Source organism: Gouania willdenowi, chromosome 12 (assembly GCF_900634775.1).
Source record: "Gouania willdenowi chromosome 12, fGouWil2.1, whole genome shotgun sequence".
Lineage (NCBI taxonomy): Eukaryota > Metazoa > Chordata > Actinopteri > Blenniiformes > Gobiesocidae > Gouania > Gouania willdenowi.
Window position 1 is genome coordinate 22,022,019 of NC_041055.1, and position 16,831 is coordinate 22,038,849.

Sequence of the window (16,831 nt, forward strand, 5' to 3'; positions counted from 1 at the left end):
TAATTTCAGAAATCTTCTATAAATATTTTTACCTGTAAACTGTGACCTGTGCTCACAGTGCTGGTTGTTTCTGTCAGAGTGACCATAAAGCCCTGAGCATAGGTTGGCTCCATTAGCTGCAGGACATCATAACACCTACGCAACGTCTTTGCAGGCAGTGACCTTAACACTTTTATTTGTTTGTTGCCAACTTTACATCTGTGGGAGCACAGCAGACAAAGCAGATTTGTAGTGAAACTCTGATCACGTTAGGTGAAGCTACAAAAGCTCCAGGCCTGTTTGCCTGTTTCCACCTCTGCAACTTTAACAATAAACCCTATATATGGACCAAAACTCATATACGATATAAATCTCAATAATTTTATTTCAAAAGAAATCTTAACAGAAAGACAATTCTAGGTTAAATTGAATAATCCAAATGCCACACAGGCACATTTACTAACATACAGCTGCAAAATATTTAGTCTTTTTCTCCTTTAAAAGACAGCACGTGTGAGTGAGTTCTGTAGTGTGGCTTGTTTAGAGAAAAGTCTGGATTAGGACACACTCAGAAATCCATGTAACTGTGTTTTTTATGCTGTTCTGAGAAGTAGTTAAAGCAGCGACTCCTAAAACAAGTATTTTAAAACTAAATAAGCTCCAATATATAAATATATACAGTATAGATTTAGGCAATATTGTAATATTTTATATCCCCAAAATAGGAACCTCGATATGTTTTGAATCTCGATATATCAACCAGCTCCACACAACAGTGATATCAAATAGAATGACCATGAAACGTACAATATTGAGACACAAATAAATATAAAATAACATGTAGCACATCTGGTAAACAGCTGTATCCACCTTTCCTACTTCCTTTTTGACACTTAGTCATGTTTACACGACACACAACAAAAACCAATGTAGCTTCCATTAGGACTTCCACCAGCCCCAAGTTCAAAAAGACACTTGAATCTCATGTTAGTAAAACCACCACTATCTCCACAATCTGTGATGATACCACACACGCCAGTCTGTGAGATATGTTTACTTGGCAGCCACTAGGTTTTGTTTGGAGAGAGATACAAAAGATGAGAGAGAAGATGGGAACTGAATAATGTTCTGAAAGAAGGGATGAAAGCAGGAGGAGAAATACTCACAGGCAATGCGAACATGAGCTTTACGGCTCTTGGTGGTCCCAGCGGAGCTCCAGGCCACACACTGACACCAGAAGTCCTCCGGCCCAAACAGCTCCTCCACCTGCTGACGAGTGATTTCAATGCTGGCCTCTCTCACCACGAGCCCTACGAGAAGAGACGACAAAGCAAGTGAAAGAATCACTTAAAAAAATGTGGTGGTACATAAAGTTATATACACACTAAGACTGAATTTCAGAAGTGAAAGAAATTGATTAAAAGTACTCACATTACTGTAATTGAGTTGCTTTTAGGGGTATATTTCTAAATTAGTAATTTTACTAGTACTTAAAGCTGATATCTGGAGTTTCTGAGAAATGTCTCAATGTCCCGCCCTAAACAGCTCCACTTCCTCCCACTGCCTCTCCCAATCTACCAGAAGCCACGCCTCTACTTTTCTGCACGCGCATCGCGGAACATAACAAGGTCGCATCGGTTCACATTGATATAGGTCTATGAGTCAGGTAAGAGCCAAAATCGTATTCACCTGTTTGCTGTTTGCTCTAGGGATCTATAGGGTGAAGGAGGGACTTATATACATTAATGTATATGAATGACCAGTAGACTACAGTAAAAGACTAGTTAGGTATTTTTTCGCATTTCAAAAGAAATTTTAACGGAGAGCTTATATCGGTGATTTTAGATGCAGTCCGATAAAATCTGATATTCGTTTTCTGGCTGATATTAGATCAATATGCGATATCAATATCGGATCAGGACACCTCTATTAAATGTAATGCACGGCGTCAAAAAAAGCCTGTTATTTCAGCCTGATAATTTCTTTATTTTTCTTAATTTCTTAATTTATTGGTGTTATTTTATTAAAACACTTATTGTACCTTTTATTTTATATAAATTGCTTTGTGGAAAATAAATGAAGTTCCAATTGTGCAAGATGATTGATCTTTTCCTTTTTAAGTTTATACATGAGATGTTTACTGTATGCAAGGGAACCATGGCAAGATTTATTACCAAAAATAAATGTGGGGGGTGAAAGTAACTAGTAACTTTTACTTTAGGTCTGGGTTGGGGTCAATTACATTTTTAAATTACAATTGCATCTTCAATTATCTATGTTCAATTACAACTCAATTATGATTATGATGACCGACATTTTGAATGTCCATTACAATTATGTTCTCAATTCATCACAATTACTGAGCCTTTAATAAATAAGGCCATAAAACGTGACCATCCTCTTGTGTTAGCTTTCTGTTAGCATCATGAGTCAATTTTGACCCATGTCTTAAATAACCTGTAAAATAAGATAAAAATATCATCAATCATGCAATTTTTTTTTTCATCTCTTGTTAGGCTTCCTCATCCATGAAAATATTGGTATTTAATATTTTTGATTTGGGGGTCTGAGCCTTTTTCTGTCAGTATGCCCCTGGATTTATTCTTATTTTTTAAATGCTAAAATGATCCTTAAGAGAACCAGCAGCTTAACTTGTTAAGAAACATATTTTAAAAATGAACTACAGTTTTGTGTTCAATTCAATTCTAAATTATAGTTTTTATTGCATTTCCATGGCAATTACAATTCAAATTACAATTCAAATTACAATTCAATTACGAATACAACAACAACATATATTTTTAATTATGAACACAGTTATAATTATGTTAGAATTCTAATTATTATTGATTACATGATTACAACTACAATTGACACTAACCCTGCTTTCGGTACTATTTAACTGAGCTACTTTTTACTTGTACTTCTTAACAGTACTTCTGCTGGAGATATATCAGTACTCTTTACACCTCTGTTGAATTTAGAAATATCTATTCTCTGTTGACACCATGTGAACTAACCTCTGAGAAATGTCTGTATGTGACAATTCCACCTGATTACAGAGCCTGAGTGCAGCGCTGTTTGGGTTAAAGCCCTGTGGGGGAGGATTGTCAGCGTCATGGATAACACGATCCTGTTTGCTAACTCCTCTGATTACTGCTCATCTGGGTGCCAGGACCCAAACAAACAAATCATCCCCAAAACAAATGCCCCAACACACAGCTGCCCCTCTTGAAAACAGATTATACTCTTCAACACAGAGTGAATTAGCGCGAAATGTTGGCGCGTGGGAGAGAACGAATGGGCTACACGCTACAAACTACACCCTGAGAAAGCATCTACTGCAGATATGCATGGTTTCCATTGGATAATATCGTCTTATATTTCATTTTCAGCTTAATTAGGGTGACCATGTTCCGATTTCCATAAAAGGAGGACACTTGGTTCAACCTCGACATACTCAAAAAGCACTCGACGTTTTCTTGAATTTACCTTGCAAAATACAATATACAAAATAAATAAATAGTTATTATCCATAAGGTTTTTTAAAAAACAATTTATTTCTGTATAACATTAACTTGATTATTATTATGTATTTTAACAATCTGTCCTTTAAAAATGTCATGTATAACTTAAAATCTCTCAATCATTTAAACAATGAGAAACATCTTACAAAACAGTAAATAATCATTAAATATACACTTCAATAAATAACCTTTTCAATTAAATCCACCGCTATTTGGTCTCTTTTAATCTCTCTCTCTCTCTCTGTGACTTTGGTTCTCTCAAAACGGCATCTTTAACGATTGTGTCACGTGCGAGTAAAATTACTGTAATGAACCACATTGGTTTTAAAGAGCAACTCTTTAGCTTTCAGAAACTGGTGGAATTTCTCAGATAGTGCAAAAAATTAGCAGAGTTACTGTAATTTAAATGAATGTGTTCCCTGAGATGTGTCAAGGTCCCTGGGAAACCTGGACAATTCGAAGAATTTGTAAAATATCCCCAGACAGCTTGGACAAGACGTGAAAAGACGACATGTCCAAGTTTAATTAATGTCTTAAACGGCCCATGTTAAGTTAAATCAACTTTTCTGTGCTTTAAACATCATAAAAGTGCTAGGCTTAGGGCATCATACACATGCTCAAAGTGTTTTTTCATTGATTCCCTCAATGGTTAGTTAGAGGGTGATTTGCTCCTTTCTTACTGCAGGGTGAGCACAAACACCTCGCTCCAATTTGATGACACGTTCCCACTTTGATGACCAATTTGACGCGGCACTGAGCAGGAGAAGCCGCGCCTCCAGGAAGCTCTCTGACGTGATTGACATGTAAACAGACACGCCCACCAAGGTGAGTATTTCAGCGTCCTTAGCACAGTGCTATGTATGTATTTTCTACAGTCAGTGTATGTACCGGCAAACGCCCCGCCCCCACGCTCTGTCTCATGTTCATAAAGCAGCATGAGCTCAGCTACGGAGTGGGTGGGAGGAGGGCGGGCCGTCGTCTGGCCCTACGTCACCGTGCGGGAAGGAGGAAGTCAGTGTCCCGTCTATAGACACGCCCACTCATGAATATGCATAAGTAGGCCCCAAATCAGCCTGTTTGTGTAGAGTTGCTCAGAAAGTGACTTTTCAGAGGCTAAAACTCAAATACCATGTTTTTGGGGTTCTTAGAACAAATGGAGATGGGTGAAAAATAGAATGACGTGGGACCTTTAAAAAGTGTCTTGCACATTAAAAGCAAAAATATACAGTATACATTGTTGCATTCTTTATGAATCACTTGCTATTAAACCCTAACTTGGGCAGATCTGTTACAAACCGATTCCAAGTGTTACATATGTATTGACCTGAAAGTATTCATAAAGTTACAGGTAGACTGCTGTGCTTCAGAAAAAGAAAAAAACATGAATTTCAAATGTTGGAAGCAAATATTCAGTCGTGTTGCTGTATTTTTCACACACAAAAAGAAAGAAAGAAAAAAAAAAAAAAAAAAAAAAAGCCATGCTGTGAATCTCCCACGCGACCTCATCCCCAAAGAGTGACTGTATTCGGTTTAGATATGGAGGTTTAGCACCGCTGGGGAAAAGAGTCAAGCTGATCTCATTTTCCTGGAACTGTCATGCTCACGTATCTCACAAGCTAGGATGTTAGAGAAAGTAGACTATGACAGGCAAATCATGCCTAGTCGCTATTCAAAAGCCTTTTTCTGTGGCCAGAGAACAGTTTTTCACACAAACACGCAACCATCGTCAACCAGTGGCCAAACCAAAAATGATGGACACAGTTAGTTTTTACGATTGGAAGTTGTTATAATTTGATCATTTTAACAGGATTAAACATTTGAGACGTTTTGACATCATACAAAATATTTACACCACGAGTTATGGTTTTAATATGATTACTGTTATAGAAACAAATGTGTGTGCTTTACATACACCAGTGCTTCTCAAGTACCCCCTTTCTCTTATTTATGAATTCATGTACCCCCCTTTTGTCCAACTACAACATTTTGCTCAGAATTCTATGGAGAAAAAAAAGAATATGGAGCATAATGATGGAATAAATAAGTGATAACACACATTTGAAAGAATCTCAGTTTGTAAATAAGTGGAAAGAAACTGTATTTAGTACCTTCTGATTTTTTTTTTTTTATTTCTATCGTTTATTTAGTTATTTTTTTACATTTTTGGTCATCTCTCACCTGGAGGTGGACCAAAACTAACTAGTTTCATTTCCAATTCATGTTCTAATCAAGATCATTTCCATCATCATTATAATGATTATTGTTTTAACTAAAAACATTGTAAAACCCCATATTTTCAACGCTTTTATGTGTAAATTTTACACTCTTGAGTACCCTCGTAGTGCCATTGCATACCCTATTCTATTGTTTGCTATTGCGCCTTTTTTAAGCACCTGAAAATAAGCCAAAGCAAATTCCTAGTTGTGAATTCTGTTCATCAACAATGGCAGTAAAATATTCTAATTCTGATTCTGATTTTTGTGGCCCTCGCTGTGATAGAGTTGCCCATCTCTGTGCTCGATCATCTTTAGCAAAAATCTACTACTACACATCCTCAGTGATCTTACTCAGAAACATTTGTCGTGGAAATACAATCACACTGCGCTAAAATAATGTTGATGACTCAGTGGTGCCCCCATGTGAATTCAATAAGTTATGTAATCGCTTCCAGAAATCTAATTTAAATTAGGGTGTTTCACGAGTCAGACCTAATTTAACAAGAGACAAGACAGGCTAATACAAGTGACCCCTGAGCATCTGTAAATAATCAAAGTATAGGAATTAAAGCCATTTGCATTAGGATACATGAGCCGCAAGCTACAACCATACGTGAAGGCTGCAAATGCATGTTGTTATTAGGCTTTTATTGTCAGACGAATGCAATTATAGTAATTATTATAATGTTAATGTATGATTTTCCTTTCCATTCTTTCAGACACTGATCTTTTAGAGACTCAATTATAAATGCATTGTCAATGGTTGGAGTTTTCTTTAGCATGAGATACAATCTGAAGCATAATGTCGCTTTAAATTTTAGAGTCAAATTAATGACTTTCTCATCTTATCTAGAGCATCACACTTTAAACAAAGGGTCCACATTTACTCAACATATCAAATCGATGGAGAGCGTCTCAGAATCCTGTCGGAAGATGGTGAAAAAAAACGAAGAATTCAAGATTAAAAAAAGAACACGCCATTTTATTTCAGGTTCACTGGTTTCACACGTCCTCCTTGTTCAGCACCCCCACTGAGCACAGAGACATCCCACACACCAGCTTGGTCCTCATGCAACATTTACACCGTGCTCCGACATGTGGAGGGAAGTGCAGCCATGTCCGTGGTGCCATCATCTGCCTCTGCCCGAATGTGCATTTCCACTCGTGTGAGAGCCAGAGTGTGCGTGCCAATAGGTTTTTTTTTTTTCTTTCTCCTGACGCAGTTTATTCTTTTTTATCAGTTTGAGAATGTCAAGGACGCGTGTGATGCTGGGAGGCATCATTGGCAAAGTAGCTAAGGTGAAAGCATTGGTGGATATTAAAATAAAAAATAACTGTTTCCAGTCTGTACTAGGATCAGTCATTTATCACGAAGCTTTCTGCAGATGGAAAACACTTCCACGGTGATGAACATTCTCTCTGATGTTGTCAGATTCACACTGAATGTTCATCCTATCAGAGAAGAAATTAGGATTTTTTTTATTTTGTTTCACAAATAATAAATAAGTCATTTTAGTGTCAATGTGTCACAGTGCAGGTGTTTTTTTTTTTTTTTTTACAGTTTTTTACAGAAGTTGTTAGCTCTTGTTTGATCATGTGGCTTGGAGGAAGATCAGTGGTTGCAGAGAGATGTGTGCGATTCTGCATTTTATTGCAATATTTCACCACGCAATTATCTGAGCGATCCAAAAAAAAATCGAATCATGTTTTTTAACCAAAAAACCATTTAATTGTGCCAACATGTGCACATCACATAAACGCCCAGTCACTATGTGTCAGTGAATCACATCAGACCATGTTAAACTACTTCACTCCTCAATGGTTTTTAGCTTGGAAGTTTTTTTGTTTCTTTGTTTGTTTTCTTTTATTAGCAACAGAAAAAAATCACAGAATCCGATACAACAACAAAAAATAAGCAGAAATATTTACATCTCCAAAATGGGTAAAAATAAATAAAGGATATCTATTACCAAAACAAAAAGGTATTAACATTTAAAAAATAAAACAAACAAGGGAATATTTTAGCTTGGAAGTTGACAGCACTTTATTTTCATAAAACATACTGGGCACTTTTATAAATGTATGTGTTTTTTTTTTTTTTTTTTAAAAGAATTTAAGAACTTAGAATCACAATTTGTTGTAGAAGAAAAAGTTAAACTTTTCTGAAAAATGTTATTTGACAGTTTGATTAACATACCACTTGTTTTTTTATATTGGTACTTGAATTAAGTTTAATAGAAATTAAATAAATTGTATTTCATAACATTTTGTATTTGTAGAGGTGAAATTTGTAATTATTGACATTGTGATATATCGCAATGTATATGGTATTATTTAGTATTGGGACATATCGTATTGTGATATGCAAATCTTGTATCGTCAGATTCATGCCAATGCACACCCCTAGTGTGCTGCTTTGAGATTATCGGAGCAAACCACACACTGTAAGATCAACACTATAGCTGATTTATTTAAGCATAAATAAATAAATCAGGCATGTGCTGTGCATATGTTAGCACAAATAAATGTCTATTAGTTAAAAAACATAATAAAAACGTCAATTTTGAATTTTTTTTTTTGATCAACACGATAATTGCGCAGTGAAATATCGCGATATATCGCCGAATCGATTTTTTCTTACACCCTTACAACACACATCTCTGTCCAACTACTGATCTTCCAACAAGCCAAAAATCTCACATGATCAAACAAGATCTAACAACTTCTGTTAAAAAAACACCTGCACTGTGACACTTTGACACCAAAATTATTAATTTTTTTGCATCACATCAGCTGCAAACCTTTGTTTCTATGTTGAATTGCATTGTTCCTGCAAAATAAATACACAAATAGAAAAAATACAATATTATCTTCATGTGTGGGGTCTGTAAAGATACAATATCGCTCTCTTAATACATATTCTTTTAGAGACTTGAATCAAGTTAACAAAATGTTTTTATTGTGTGGAACAAAGCTGGATTAAACACATGGCTGTCAACGGAGAGAATAACAACTGCAAGGAGAGACCTGGGAGGCTTGAGCCTTCAATTTAAACACTAACGCTAACAGTTTTAACAGTCACTTCCTGCTGTGACTTTGTAAGATGCTAAGCTCCTATTATTGTGCTGCTTTAGAATTACAGACACGCCATCATAACAACAGACTTCTCACTTTTCAGGCTCCTTGCAATCAGGAAGGGCGAGCAAGTTTGAACAAAGTCTGGGACACTGATGAAAGGCTACTTCACGCCTGCCAATGAGGCCATTAGCCCTACAAATTATTCTGCAATATGTCCCATTAATAGCTGGCTTTAGCAGAGTGTTTCATTGGAGATGAATTATTACCATAATGGTTATCAGTCTGGTCCAGCTCCTTAACACTGGCTGATTTTATTGATTGGTCCGAGCAGACAGAGGGAGGGACGCTGGTCACAGAGGGAGATCTAGAGGTGGAGTGAGATCTAAGTGCTCTCACTAACGGGCCAAATGAAGACTATACTCCTGTTTGGTCTCCCAACTCATATCTCAGGGAAAGTGACAGGCTGTCTCCAGTGTGTCGTACACTATAGCTGCACCTCCTTATAATTAATTTACCACTCATTTGCTCAGATCAATGTGTTTTTTTTTTTAAAACTTGCGAGAAACCATAACATAGTCTTAACCGTTAATGTCTTCATTTTATACCTAAAGCAGAAATGGGCAACTTATATCACGCGGGGGCCACAAAAATGTGATTGTCTCTGAGTTGAGGGCCATAATATTATTAATATTAATGACAGTATTTAAAATAATTACCAATCTGAGCATTATTATAGGAAAGAACGAAGGGTTTGTCATTTCATTGTTTTTGTTTTCTCTATTTTTATGCAGGACATTTATGTATTTCTCTTTCAGTTTATGTATCTTTGGAGTAATTTTGCTTAATTATATTGTATACTTCTGTTGTTTTGTGTAATTCGTTGTCGTCTTGTATTTAATTTTGTCTCAGTTTGTGTGTTTTTTGCTTGGTTTTAGTCCTTTTGTGTATGTTTCTGTCATTTTGTGTTTTTCTGTCATTTTGAAACTTTTTGGAGTCATTTACAACATTCTTGTTGTTTATTTGTGTGTTTTTTTTATTCATTTTGTTTATTTTAGTTGTCCCTTTGTGTATTATTCTGTCATTTTGTGTGTTCTTTGATCAATTTTGTATGTTTTAGTAGTCCTTTTGTGTATTTTTCTTTCCTTTTGTGTATTTTTCTTTCCTTTTGAGTATTTTTCTGTCATTATGTGTATTTTTACAAATCCTTCTATGTCGTATTCTGTCATTTTGTGTGTTCTTTTTTTGTCATTTTGTATGTTTTAGTGGCCCTGAACTGCCAGAATATAAGGAGGTTTTTTTTTTTTTAAATGCTATGTGATTATTTCTTAAAATATATCTTGAAAAGCTTATAAACACAAGTCACAAGTAAACTCTTCAAGAAAAGTCAGTCTTTCATTTCCTTGGTGTAATCATGTGAACCTAGCAATAAAGTCCAATCATGAATGTACTTTATCGGTAGTTGCCGTACCATGCTAGCACCATGTAGCTCTCCGCGTGCCATCGACCAAAAAGAACGCCTTTAAACAGCACGTGCACCTGTGCTCCGTCTCTTTAGCCACCTTAAAGTAGAACCACAAGCCAGTTGTTTCAAGCTGTGAAGAACAATTTGTTATGATTGAAGCCTTATTTTTGCTGATTACGCTCCAATTACCTGCGATGCACTAACGGAGTTTTAAACGGGTTTAATGTTTTTTTTTTTTTTTTGTGAAACAGTTCCCCGCTTCTAAAATTATGGTAATTTATATCATACTGTGCCTCAAAGATATGCTCACTACAAAAGTCTTCATATTTTTATGTTAATACAGTCACCCATTAGTGTGTCATAGTAAATCCAATAAGATTTTATAAAACTTTGTTAACATAAACCATTTAGGTGTTAGCACATTTAAGCAAAAGAACATGGTTTTTAAATTCTAGCAATAGCTTATTTAGTAGTTTCTGATTAAAATAGGCTTTCAATGTATTTTTAATCAGTGTTTGTAAAAGCGGTAAAGGTTTAGCATTCAGTTTCTTTGTTTTTTTCTGTTTACTTTGACACACCTGAGTTGAATTTTGTAAGAAAAAGCAGCAGTTTATTTTCTTTATTTACAGTGCTGTACCTAGGCCTTATTGGAGATTAAAAAAAGAACATCTATATTTAAAGATACATTAAAGTAATGCTTTTTGCAAGTAAACCAAAACAAACAGGGTTTATGCTGTTTACATTTCCTGATTAATGAGGAAACAACTTCTCTTGCGCTGCGTGAAGTAAATAGAACTTGAGTTATTTCATAGCTGGACCAAATCTCTCCAAAAAAGCCCATTATGTGATGTCAGAAAACAGCTGGAAACACATCTGCTGTGAACACGTAGACATTGTTTTTTTTTTTGTTTTGTTTAGCAGCACAGCGAAGTTTGCAAATGGACTTACTTTTCTAAACAACTACTCTTTACAGCCGTCTGCTCTGACCATCCTTTCCCTATCAATTTAACTACTAAATATTTCAGCTGGTCAGCAGTTCCGTTAGAGCACTTGGATTAGCACCATCCCATGTATTGATAATTACATTGAGTTTTTAATCTTACTTGAATTGTTGTGAGAAATGGGTGAGAAAGAAATACAATGAATGACAGATGTTTGGAAATGTAGAGATGTTGCTTGCAAAATAGCTTTGAAGTTCAATTCTTGCACCAAAGCACTTCTTACTTCTAAAAGTAGATATAATTCAAATTAAAACTACCCGATGACAGCCAATTTTCAGGTTTCCACCCACAGATACATTAACAACTTCTCCTTTTTTTTTTAGCAATAGCAGAAGAAAGAAGAAAATAAACCCGCATCCGGCCTAATTCCCACTGTGTTCACTCTCTCCCTAAGCTACATTAGCAATAGGTGAGAAAATATTTTAATAAGCAGTAAATTAGATTCAAAATTTTTATCTTGACAAATGTCTTAAACACAGTTGTTGTGGAAGTTTCAAGGGGTTCAGATTTTCCATTAGTACGGAAATGGGACAGAAAAAAACGGAATTAGCAATATTGATATTATTATTATTGATTTTTTTTTTTAAACAAAATCAATGAGAAATTGAAATACGCCAGGAAACAAAACCTCACATGAATGTTTTAGGACAATATCATGCATTTACACGCAATATTACAGCGTAAACAGGTGGGCAAAGAGACGGAAATGTCAATTCGTGTGACATGACATAATATGAGTTCACCTCCTGAAATGGAAAAAGCTAAACCCTCAGGACTAAACCCTCAAAAACATTTTTTTTCATGCAATCAGAGCCTCTACAATGGATATGTACTAGATATATTTTCTTGTTTACTTTCGTCCTATTTTCATGAAATCATAACATCTATATTGACCAATCGGGCCACTTTCTATCTGTGTTCCTTTTCTGTCAATCTGGGAGAATGGGAGAGCAATAGAGTGGGATACATTGGAGTTATCATTGTTAGCGAGGATCCAGCAATGTGTGGTATAAGAGCATAAATGAATGAAAATCTGCACAGTAAATAGCCTGTGGTTATGGCTGTGTGAGTAGGTGCTGCATGTATAATGTGTGGGTTGTTGTTGTTTTTTCATGTTCATGCTTATAGCATTAAACCTTTCATCACCAAGGCTAGAGATCAGCACTATTTCAACCCACCTCATGATCTTTGCTTTTTTTTTTATTGTGGACATTTGGTCAGAGCTCAATATAAAGAGAAACGTTTTAGAATTGTCCTCTAGGCAACACTCTTTGTATTAGTGTATCATCTTTTGTGTGTTCAAAACTACCACTAAGTTTTAACAGCTCACAAAAAGCACTTGAGAGGTTTTTCCACCATTAAAAAGTGCAGATAAACTCCATTTTCCACTCCTTAAAAAGTATCCATGTGTCTGCTGAAAAGCCTAAACATTCACACTTTGAGTGAAAGAGCAGCTGTCAGTGTATCTCTGTGTAAGCCTGCAGACATGTGTGGGGCAAAACCGTGGGATGAAAAGACTAAATGTGATGTGATTGGTACCTGTGGGCGACAGAAAGAACTCAATTTCCAATACAGCAGCTGAATGCAGCCAATCAGCAGTGGGCTGTTGTGTGTAATGGCTCTGGCGCCTTTAGGGTCTGAATTCTGTACAAAACAACCCTGCTAGAGCTTCAGCACCCTCTTTTTCTGAGATGCCCACAAACTCGAAGATAAACACACTCATTGGCTTCACAGTCAAAGGCCCACAGGCCTTAGAATTGGTGGTTGCTCGCTTGTAAATGAAAGAAATGTTGTCTTTGTTGAACGCTTTTAAGTGTATACCTGAAATAAGCTGACAATAAAAAATAGTGTGAGTTTCACTTAGTCCAAACTCCTACACAGCAGATCTATTGCTATGGGGACAATGGTGGCATAACGGTTGTGGGATGTTGAGCAAGTCCCTTAACCCGAACTGCTTGTGCTATACGTTACTTTGGATAAAAACATTAAATAAAATTGTAATCTTGTAATCCTCATTAAAATGATTGGGTACACTATTTTCAATCCTTAAATTGAGCAATGCGTTAGTTCAGGCAGTCCTGCTGACCGCTCTCTCTGCTTATGTCTTTCCATACATCTCATGGAAGAGCAAAGGGGAGCTACCTTCACTTCAAGCTATCTACGCAGCTGCGTTGAAGGGAGGTCCCAGAACAGAGCCTTACCGCCAAATCTAAACTGCATGCTAATAAAAATTTGACTAAAGCGATCCTGACTGAATAGTATTATTCTTACTCAAAACACACAGTAACACACAGCGTAAACAAATTAGTAAACTTTACCGATATGGCACCACATTTTTCATTTAGCTCATTTAGCTAAGTTTTCCTCTACTGCAATAGAGTAAGTAAATACCTGAACATTTAAGGATGTTGGCAGGATGTTGTGCTGCATTTGTACTTTGTACTTTACTTACCAGAGTTCTCGTCGACCCTCTCTTCCACGGTGTGCTCCTTCTGGTGAACCCATTCACTGTTGCACTTGAAGTAGATCTGAGTGGCAGGTGTGGCTTTGCAGTACAGGTTGACTGGCTTATTCTTGACTATGTAGGCTTCCTCCGGTTCCATCAAAAACACTGGAAGTGGCTCTGGGGGATCCGAAGGAAATGTTTCTGGCAATTCACCCAGACCAATGAAGTCATCATCAACTGAAGACAAGAGGGAAGAACAGAGCAGAAGTTAGTAGAACACAAGACAGAGAAATTAATTTATAAAAAAAGCGGAGTAGGCAAAAGGTATTGGAACATTATTCCATCCAGTCTTCATTCAGTTTATTATCCATTTGTACAGCACACAGTGAAATTCCTATCGTATGATATTTTGGAAACTTTACCCATGTATTTTAGAATGCAGGGAACAGGATTTGGCAATTATGCTGTGTTGATTTACAAAAACTGGCAAACTGGTCCACGCCTGGCCTAGCCACTATCAGCTACTGCTGAGAATCGAGCTCTGTGACCAATAATGAGAAGCAGAGTTCAGAGGATCTGTAAGCTGATCTTGCCACTGGTCTAGCTGGCTCAGATGTGTAACCTCTACCTAATGCGGAAAGCCTTTAATGCAGCATGTTTTGACATTTACAATCCACTGGATGGTCTGTGTTGAAATAATGTCTATTTGTGTTCTTTGCATTGGTTTTCACCTTTCTCTCGGGGCGTAAAAATGTGCTTGTATCAGATCCGACGACCAAAGTATCCATATTCTAAACATTAACAGAACATTTTGTGTAGTTTTTTGTTGTGTTTTCTGTTTTTTCAAATATTCCTCTATAATTTTTTTATTTTGATTATTGTTTTATGTGTCTTGGACTCATTGTGCGTATATTGCTTGTTGTTATATTGTGTACATTTGTCATATTTCCCTGTAATTACAAATTCTTTTCATCTCACTGCCTTCAATCAGAAAGACACGACTGCATCCGTATGCACGCACATAAACACAAGCGTGTTCGAAGGGACCAAATATATGGGCGCACACATCCATTAGTGAGTACAGCTCACTTTCTAGTTCTCTGAAAAGAGAAGGATGAAGCCTATTCGCCACTCCATTTGTCACCCCGAGAACTGTTCTATTCTTACCATTGAATCAGTAGACATCAATTATTCACGCCTGAAAGTTAGAAGGCAGAGTCGCCGAAGCTTAGATACGCTGGGAAACAGAAGACCAGGTAAGGGAGAACGCAGAAAGACGGTAAGAGTAACTGAGACAGACAGATTGAAACATTGAAACAGATTTGGGCAGACAGGAGGAGACATGGTACCAGAGGACAGAATAAGGAAGATAACGAAAGAGTTTATCAGGCCATCAGTAATTTCTTCCATGTCCCTCTATCTACCTGCTTCTGTGTTTTGTGTGGACTCCGCAGAGCCTTTGTGTCTAACAGAGGGTTGTCTCCTGGAATCCTTCAGAGCACTAAATAATGTCTCCGCTGAGCAGATACATCCCCATGATGTCTCTCTAATGCCATCTCTCAGTCCATACCCGCTACAGATTGAAACTGATAGCTGGGAAATGAAAGGGCAAGAGGAGTCCATTAGAAAAAAAGACCTCACGAACTGCTGCCTGCTGCATGGCGTGCTTGTTATTATTCCTGCCTTTGCACATGTTTGTAAATAAAGGCCTGTTTTCTACTGTAAATATTAAGTTTTCTCTTTGTGAGCATCTTATTTGTAGCTAATTGAGAAGTGGCAGCAATGCTTTGAGACATGTCTGACCCCAAAAACAGCCTCAGAGTAAAGAGTTAAAGCAACCAAAGATGTTTTGATCAACTTTCATCATTAGCTGTCTAAACTAGAAATAAATGTAGAGCAATGTCAAGCCCTTCCCTCATTCCATCTTTATGAAAGCATTGACTATGATTCAGTAGCCCATTTAAGCAGACCTTGGCCGACTCCGCTCTTTTTCTGCTCTGCAGTCCTAAGTCCACCCACATCCTTTGCCAAGGGACCCTGACCCAGAAACAAGCGACGTGAGCCAAGAAAACTCATTAGAGATTGTGTTACTCCCTCCGTCGACAATATCTCTCTATCTCTGCCTCCCTCCTCGCTTCATGGCTCTGACAAACTGTAAAGCAAAGAGATCTGAAACAGCCAAGAACATGTGGATCCCTTGGTCGCACGCCTCTTATTTGTTCACAAACACACTAAGACGCTAATATGAGCAAAGAAAAACACAAACTCGCTCAGATATTCAAATTTATCAACTTCCTCAGTGAAAGAAACTAGCCTTCCACTGTGAAATCCACCAAGAAATTAAAAGAGAAATGACAAGACTGAATATAGGACCTCCTACCAATTTCCACCCACAACACTCTACATCTCAGCACCTCTCTTCCAGCCATGGTGGAAAAAAAAAATGCTGAAAGCAGAAGAACCTCAAAGAGAAAGAGGTATTTTTTTAATGACTCCGCTCAGTTTGTCACCACACAAAGTCAATAATAATGACATTTTTTAACAAGCTACTGTATATGTTGAATAATCATTATGTTGAAAATGTGTCTACAACTACAAGGCCTCTTCTAACAGTGCAAAATAATGCACAGGGCAAGAAATGAACCAGACGCAAATGGGTTTTGTCTATAGCTGCCTGCATTGCCACCAAGTGCAGAAGTCATTAAACTAAAGTATGTGCTGTCAGTGTTTATTTAAGAATCTAACAAATAAGTGGGGATGTTTGTTCCTTTAAACAATGCTGGTTTGTAAAGGTTGGTCGAGGGTATGAATGGTATTGTGTGTGTGTGTGTGTGTGTGTGTGTGTGTGTGTGTGACCATACCCAAAAATGCCCATACTTAAATAAAACCATAGTTATTTTTCCATTTACATTTTTGTATCGTGATCGCAAACCAGCAATTGTTGATCGTATTGTGAACAACATGTATCGTCCCACCTCTACTATTTTGACACCATCAAAAGTGGCTAAATAAAAATGTGGTTTACTTAACACGCTGAGAGCCACTGTTCAACTGGTATCACCTTTACAACTTTATTTATTGAAGGCTTTGAACTGTCTGTGAATCATTGTGTTTTCAGTATA

At 36.9% G+C, this 16,831-nt stretch overlaps 1 protein-coding gene across 1 annotated transcript in view; it reads right to left on the reverse strand.

Moving 5' to 3' along the window:
- The window catches only part of unc5cb (unc-5 netrin receptor Cb), a 159,421-nt gene that overhangs the window by 59,246 nt on the left and 83,344 nt on the right, over nucleotides 1–16,831 (reverse strand). Inside the window, exons 2-3 of the mRNA XM_028463505.1 lie at nucleotides 13,716–13,946; nucleotides 1,146–1,289 (exon numbers count right to left, since the gene is read on the reverse strand). Of these exons, the coding sequence (XP_028319306.1) occupies nucleotides 1,146–1,289; nucleotides 13,716–13,946 (375 nt within the window). The remainder of the gene's footprint in view (nucleotides 1–1,145; nucleotides 1,290–13,715; nucleotides 13,947–16,831) is intronic.